The sequence below is a fragment of the Echinops telfairi genome, unplaced genomic scaffold (genome assembly GCF_000313985.2).
Source record: "Echinops telfairi isolate 266 unplaced genomic scaffold, ASM31398v2 ScPeMD7_44;HRSCAF=162, whole genome shotgun sequence".
NCBI classification, from domain to species: domain Eukaryota; kingdom Metazoa; phylum Chordata; class Mammalia; order Afrosoricida; family Tenrecidae; genus Echinops; species Echinops telfairi.
The window spans coordinates 83,806-91,236 of NW_022103942.1; the positions used below are offsets into that span (position 1 = coordinate 83,806).

The 7,431-nt window shown below is 47.5% G+C and overlaps 1 protein-coding gene across 1 annotated transcript in view; it reads left to right on the forward strand.

Annotated features, from left to right (window-relative positions):
- The window catches only part of LOC123521724 (nuclear RNA export factor 3-like), a 15,409-nt gene extending 8,387 nt beyond the window's left edge, over positions 1-7,022 (forward strand). The window contains exons 4-16 of the mRNA XM_045290629.1: positions 2,545-2,614; positions 2,767-2,855; positions 3,248-3,351; positions 3,576-3,612; positions 3,976-4,044; positions 4,130-4,185; positions 4,311-4,418; positions 4,512-4,570; positions 4,679-4,794; positions 4,897-4,939; positions 5,682-5,751; positions 6,259-6,416; positions 6,946-7,022. Coding sequence (XP_045146564.1) covers positions 2,545-2,614; positions 2,767-2,855; positions 3,248-3,351; positions 3,576-3,612; positions 3,976-4,044; positions 4,130-4,185; positions 4,311-4,418; positions 4,512-4,570; positions 4,679-4,794; positions 4,897-4,939; positions 5,682-5,751; positions 6,259-6,416; positions 6,946-6,956 — 990 coding nt within the window. The 3' untranslated portion in view covers positions 6,957-7,022. The remainder of the gene's footprint in view (positions 1-2,544; positions 2,615-2,766; positions 2,856-3,247; positions 3,352-3,575; positions 3,613-3,975; positions 4,045-4,129; positions 4,186-4,310; positions 4,419-4,511; positions 4,571-4,678; positions 4,795-4,896; positions 4,940-5,681; positions 5,752-6,258; positions 6,417-6,945) is intronic.
- Positions 7,023-7,431: the final 409 nt, after the last annotated feature.

The following is a 7,431-nucleotide window of genomic DNA, read 5'->3' on the forward strand; positions in this document are numbered from 1 at the left end:
TGCTCTAATTGGGAACATCATCCTCACAGCCTGGTGGGCCAGGATGTGCTCCACTCTCTCCTCCTCCCCCTTCATCTGCTCCCGTGTGCTCCAATCAGATATGTCCCTCTCCCGGAGCTGTAGATTCAATGCCATCCTTTGAAATAAATTCTTCTGGGGGGAGGAGCAAGTGTCCACTTAGTAGTTGGAATTGGGGCCGGCCTCCCAGACCTCTCCACTGAGGTTCCCTACTCCAGCCCGGCATGTTGCATTCACATCTTGGAGCACTGGGTTGAAGTCTGGTCCCTCTTTCCCTGTGGAGATATAAAGAATACCCTGCCCTTGGGTGGGTTAGTGCCCTGTGCCCCATTTATTTTTTATTGTTATTTATTTTCCTTTCCCTACCTCCTTTTTGTTGTCTACCATGTGTATCCCTGTATTTGGTCTGGTCCCTGCCATATTACCTGGTCCTCACACCAGGAATGTTTGTATACAGTAGCTTTTTCCCTATGCCCCTCTTGCATTTTTTTTAGAAGCTTACCTCAGTGGACTCATGTTGTACTTGGCCTTTTGTGCTTGGCTTACTTCGCTTAGCATGATTTCCTCCAGTTCTTCCTATGCAGAAATATGCTTCATACGTTTATCACTGCTTTTTAACAATGTGTAGTACTCCACTCTATGTATATAGCACAGCTTTTTAATCCACTCGTCAGTTGATGGAAATTTGGGTTGCTTCCAACTCCTTGCAATTGTGAACTGTGCCGCAATTAACATTTGGAGCACAGATATCTGGCCTTGGTTTGTTTCTTGCCTCTTCTGGGTATATGCCCAGTAGGGGGATGGCTGGGTCATATGGTAACTCGATTTCCATCTGTTTTAGATATCACCAGATAGATTTCCCTAGTGGCTGCACATACTTATAGGTCCACCAGCAGTGGATGAGAGTTCCTGTCTCCCCACAGCCCCTCCAGCACTTGTTGCTTTCTGTTTTTTTTCGAATTGGGCTGTCTTTGAGGGTGATAGGTGGTACCCCATTGTTGTTATAATTTGCATTTCTCTTATGGCTAAAGATTGGGAACATTTTCTCATATGTTTGTTGGCCATTCGGATTTCTGCCCCTGTGAAACTTCTGTTCAGGTTCTTTGCCCACCTCTCACTTGGGCAATTAGTTTTTTTCTTTTTGGAAGCTAGCAGAGTATTGTAGATTTTAGTAATAATGCCTTTGTCTGATGTGTCATTGCTAAAGATGTTTTCCCAGTCCGTGGATTCTCTTATTACTCTCTTGGTGAATTCTTTCAATGTACACAGGTGTTTTATCTTCAGTATATCCCATTTGTCAATTTGTGCCTCCTCTGTGTTTGTGTACTTCCCTATTTCTAATAGCCTATATATTCCTTGTGCCAAAGTTCTCAAGTTGGTCCCAATTCCCTCATTGATGGCCCTAATAGTTTGGGTTTTAAATTCAAGGTTTGTGATCTACCTTGAGTTTATTCTTGAGCATGGATTGAGATAAGGGTCTTGCTTCATTTTTCTGAAGGTAAATATCCATTAATTGTCATTTATCTCCAGTACTGCTGCTTTCAACACAGTAGCTGCTTTTAACAGAGTAGTAGCTTTCAACACAGCAGCTGCTTTCTGCACAGTAGCTTCTCTCTACACAGTAGCTGCACTCTACACATGTGTGACTGGTTTGAATAAGTACAGGTTCTGCCTGAAAAGGGCTCTCCCAGAAGCTTAGGAAAGGAGTAGCATGTTACAAAACTCGAAGTTGACTATTTGGAAGAAAAATTCAGAATATACAGAAAGAGTGTTTATAATGCCCACATCTGATACAAAAGTTAGAAATAATGGACATTGGTCTAAGAGTGGAAGCACTTTTAAAGCTCTGTGTAAGGAACACATGGTTGGGTCTATTTTCATTCTGTATTTCTATCATGGTAGTGGCCTCTTCTATCCCTGCTAATGCTCCAAGACTCCATTTGGAATGATATATGACAGGTATTGGCTACTGAATTTGTCCCAGGGTCAATTCCATGTCCCCTTCACTCTGGCACAGGGAGAGAACCAAGTGGGTATAGGACGATTGGAGGGTCCATGCTGAGCAAGGATTCTGGTCTCAAGTAGCTCTCGCTGAATGTCACTGTGAGAAAATACAGGCCCAATTCTTGCAAGAGAGTGCCAGCATTGAACTTGCATTGAAGATTCTCAGTAGCAATATTTGGGATGAGGATAGTGTGTGTCAGGGCATGGTCAAGGCTAGTTGGGAGCAATTGGGTGGGCTAAGATGGGAGTGTCTTACTTGATGTTGGGTTTCAAACATCCTGGTATTTACTCAAGTCTCTTATCCTCTTGTCCGCTTGTCCACTTTAAAGAGTCCTCTCTTTGACATCCCCTCCACTGTGCCCCAGTCTGCGCAGAAAGAGTCAAAAGATGGGAAACTAATAGAAGTAAAGCCGACTCCAGAGGTGTGTGGCCATTCCCAGACCCACCACCACTTCTTCCATTGTTGGTTCCCCTCCTACCACCTGAGGCCTAATGCACTAATCCCCATCTCTGTCTCTGCAGGTGACCAAGATGAAAGGAGATGAGGTCTGCCAGGAAGCTCATGACCTTCTGAGACTCCACTCAGATCCTGGTATGTGTGACAGCAGTCATTCTGGGGCAGTTGAGTGCAGAGTGGTCTTTGTGGGAGGGATGATTGAGATGTTAATTTAGGGAATTTTGGTGCTTAGGCTGGTTCAGCTGCACCCTTTGATTCACCTGACCCCTCGTTTCCTATTCTTGAAGGACTGATGCACCGTGCTACTGAAACGGGACTGAATGTTAGAAAGGACATGGCTTGCTCCCTTCAGATCCATGAGGAGAACATGCCCGAAGTGAGGCCTTGGGGTTTGCTCGTACTGAGGGTGGTGGTGGGGATAGGGCAAGTGGGCGGAGGGCAGATTTGTCCCAGATGTCACCTCTTGGAGCCTTTTCTCTCACAATAGCTTTTGTCCTTCACCCTGAGCAACACTAGACCCTGCCAGGTGATTGGCCTGCCCACCATTGGGCAGAAGGACCCCACCATCAAGAGCAGGAACCTCGTAGAAAGTCAAGTGAGCCGCAGTCGCCAGAGCACACTGGGAAAGGAAGGAGGCAGGACTCATTAGCGTGGTGACAAAAGACATGTGATAAGGCTTTTTGTGGTAGATGCTGGAATTGAAGGGGAAAGTGTTCTCTTCGGTCACACTCCCTGATTCATATTTCCTCCTTTTCCTTGCACATGAAGGCTGAAGAGGAGATGGACACAGGGAAAGGGCTGGAGCCAGAAGAGATTTGTGTGGGCAGAAAGCCTCTGTGCACCATCTCTCCGGATAAGCCCAGCAACATGAGGTCAGTTATGCCTTGTGATACCCTGGGGAAGAGAGGGTCATGGAGTTAGCATCCCCCAGTTCTCTATCTGTGTGAGTCTATGTGGAGGGCCCAGGGTCCATGGGGGGGGGGGCGGTGACATTGAAAAGTAGTTGAGACACACAGATCTGTATTCCTGGGCAGGTGTGCCTGTTTCAACCAAGCAGGCAAGCTCTGATTTTCTCTCTTGCCTTGACATTTAACAGTGACATCCTGCAATTGTTCCCCAAGTTATTAAGCCTGGTGAGTGTATTTCTTTTTCCCTGATTCCTCTGCCTGCTACATAATGCCACCCACAACCTGCCCTGAGTTCCCTAGACCCTGCCCAGGTTAAATGTTTGTATTGGGCCTCAATCTCCCTGGGAAGGAAGCCCGTGGGGAAGCTTTTAAAGCCTAAGGACTTTCTCTGCCATTCTCCACGAGCACTTGGTCTCTCTGGTGAAGACCCCACGAGAATCATGCCCATGGAATCTGTAAGGTCCATTACTATTTTTCACCTACCCTGACCTCTAACCCTTCCCTCTTTAGTGTGCACATCCTTTTCCCTGATCCTCAAGTTCCCCCATCCCAGTCAGCATTGCTGACATCACCTTCCCACCCCTCCAGGATCGTCAGGGGTTGCCCTCACCTGTTTTCTCTGACATTGTGGATGACAAGAAGTTACCAGTCTGCAAGGTGAGGAGGCAGCACCAAGCAGGGCTTGGAGTAGTGGGTGAGGAGAGGATGGCAGCTAAGATTCTTAGGAGCATTGCCTTTCCAGGGGAATGTCTTTGGAATACAGACCCTGAAGAATCTCGTCTGGAAGTTCCTGAAGCAGTAAGAACCCCTTGGTCCTGAAGCAGCTTACACATTGAGATGGACCCATCTACCAATACACAGGCCTGATTATGATAGGGGCAGGGGGGTCTGTTACATCTCTAAGGGGCCTTTGCTTCCCTTAGGTATTACAGAATCTATGATGGTGGGGACCGACAGGGTCTCCTGAGTGCTTACCATGACAATGCCTGCTTCTCACTGACTACTCTCTTCAACCCTGAGCGTCCGTCCCTGTGAGTATGTCAGACCAGAGGACAGCCATGGACCTCTGCTTCCCCAGCACATACTAACCAGTCCCGCACCTCCTTGTCCTGCTTTCTTCCTAGAATCAGCTTGGCCAAGTACTCCAACGACAGTGAGTCTATGAAGCAGTTCAAAGACATTGGTACGTGTGTGAGACTGAAGATAGGATGGGGCGGGAGGAGTGAAAGGGTAAATCATAGGGACCCAGTGAGTGAGGCAGCCCTTGACCATCTCTTGACTTTGCCCACAGGCCCGTATGTTCAGTTGGTGAAACATACAAAAAGTGAGATTGTTGACTTCCTCAGTGTGTTGCCCAAGACCCAGCATGACCTCAGCTCCTTCATGGTAGACGTGGGTGCCCAGACGGTGAGCTGCTGCTTCTGCTGTGATTTGGGGCCAGAGGAGAGAGGTGGGTAGGAGAGGTACGGAGTTCCTGGGAGCCTGAACTGAACTGTTTTACTGTTTCAGAAGAAGATGCTCTGCTTTTCGGTCCGTGGACAGTTCAAGGACGGTGAGCGTCAAGTTTCTCCCTCTTGCTCCCTACTGTTCCCACTCTGAGGTCTACAGACTTCCCTCCTCCCTTCCCTTCCCTTTCCTTTATGCTGTCCAACCCCCACCCCAGCTCACATTTGACTGACCCACAGCCATGACTCCTTACCTGTCTTACCACAGCCTAGGTGTTAGAGCAGTGGTTCTCAACCTTCCTAATGCCCCAACCCTTTAATACAGTTCCTCATATTGCGGTGACCCCAACCATAAAATTATTTCTGTTACTACTTCATAATTGTAATTTAGCAACTGTTATGAACCGGGTGACCCCTGTGAAAGGGTCGTAAGACCCCCAAAGGGGTTTAGACCCACAGGTTGAGAACCGCTGTGTAAGAGACACAGGACATGAACTTTCATGGCTCTCATCTTGGATCACCACTCTGTCATGCTGTGGCACCCGTTTAATCTCTTGTCCTCATTTACAAAATGAGACTAGTAATATCCCTCTCTTTGGCTACTGTGAAAAATGAGGCATATTCACTTGTGAAGAGATTGTCACAGGACATGACAGAGAGTAGGGGACTTATCATTTGGAAGAAATTGAACCTCTTGTTGCCCTCCTGAATGCTGACACTATCCAGTACTCGCAGGGATAGCTGTCCCTGTGTGACATCCTAAGTGTGCCATGAGAAACAAAGATCATTGTTGTGTGTGTGAAGCATGGACACCCTAACTGGCTTTGTTGTGCTTTGTCTTTGAAATAGAGAATATGTGTGAGGCCCATGTCTGTGCCTTCGAACGGACCTTCCTTTTGACAACTGGCTGCGATTCCAGGTTAGTGCTGTTTGGGGTCCAAAGGGAACACCCATCCAAGGCTATGGCCAAAGATTGGGATGGTGACCAGGGATTCCTCAGGATTTTCCCAGTTTTGCAGAATTCCAAACAGTAGACCCCAGGAGCACACCGGCCTAGTGGTTAAGAGTGTAGGCTGTGGCATAGTGATTTCTCCCCCTAACTCCAGCCTTCACTAGCCATGTGATCTTAGTCAAGTTACATGACTTATCTGTGACTCTGTGTCTGTCTCTGAAATTATGATTAGAATAAGCAACCCCTTGGGCTGTTTTCAGATGAAGGAAGCTATGAAACTCTATATGAGGTGGGGGAAAACTATACACCTAGTGAAGGTGGCCGACAGATCTGCAAAGGCAGATTCTATGTGAGTCTGTGGGGCAGGTGGAGTCGTGCATGGCAGGAAAGTGGTTGTCCAGTGTGGGTGTGTTGATTGCTAGGGCTATGGGGTTGTCCATGCGTCCAGCTGTCTGAGGCCCTTCCTTTCTCCAGCATATACATCTTTAACGACCAACTGACTGTGACTGAAATGAATCCCAATGAAATTCCGAGTGCCTTCTTCACTCCAGAGCCCACACCCTCCTGCAGCTTTGTGCCCAGCACGTCCCAAGAGCAGCAGGAAGTGCAGCAGGCCCTCTGTACCTCGTCTGGTATGAGTCTCCTGTGGTTTGAGATGTCAGTGTGGGAGTGGGTGGGGAAGGGAGAAGCTAGTGAGTGAGTGACAGAAACTTTCAGGTAATGCATTTTGCTTCTTTATTCCCCTCATTGTCTCTCTGGGCCTCGTTCCCACTCTGTGCCTATTAAGCTACCTATCAGTTTACAACAGGTGCTCAGGACTCTTGACGTCCAAGGACCGTGTGCCTTTATGGACACACACGTGTCTAGGAGTTTCCCCCTTACCCACCATCGGCTGCTTTCTTCACAACAACTGTGCTTGGAGGCAGGTTTAAGATGAATAGATTAGTAAGGCATCTGTGTGCTCAGTGTTTCCAGGTCGGTCCTGGTGTGTGTAGCCTGACCTTTCTCCACTGGGATGATACCAGGCCTCATCGATTTTTGCTGTATCCACAGAAAAGTCTTGGAATATAGGCCAAGTGAGCAGAGACAAGGTGGTCTGGGGGTGACACTCAGACGTCCTGGCTCTGAGGATGCCCTGACTCTTCTCTCCTCTCTCTCCAGACAGTGACTGAGATCTCAGAAGGTCCATGCATGAGGCGGGGGCCACAGACCCTACAAGGAAAACTCCAAATGAACCTCAGGACATTTTTATCATCCTTGTTATTCTTGCCCTCTTGTGCCACCCAATTTCTCTGTACTTTTTAATAATAAAGGTTGATGTTGTTTGTTAGGTGAAGTCTACACAACATCACTTTGGGTCATGCATTATCATCGTTGCCCAGTAGCTTACCTCCTACAGGGGTGATGCTACAATTAAGCTTTGAATCCTCTGAAGAACATACAATGAAACCTCCAAAGGAGTAAAGGTTCTGGTTATCTTTATCCTTACCCTCTCCCTGTTTCCTCTGCTCATTTTGAAATGTATTTCTTCCACCAGTTTCACTGTTTCTTTTACAAATAGTGATGTTGTTTGTTGCCTGAAATCCCTGCAGCATCCATTTGAGTCATGCATTATCATCACTGCCCAGTGGCGTACCTCCTACAGGG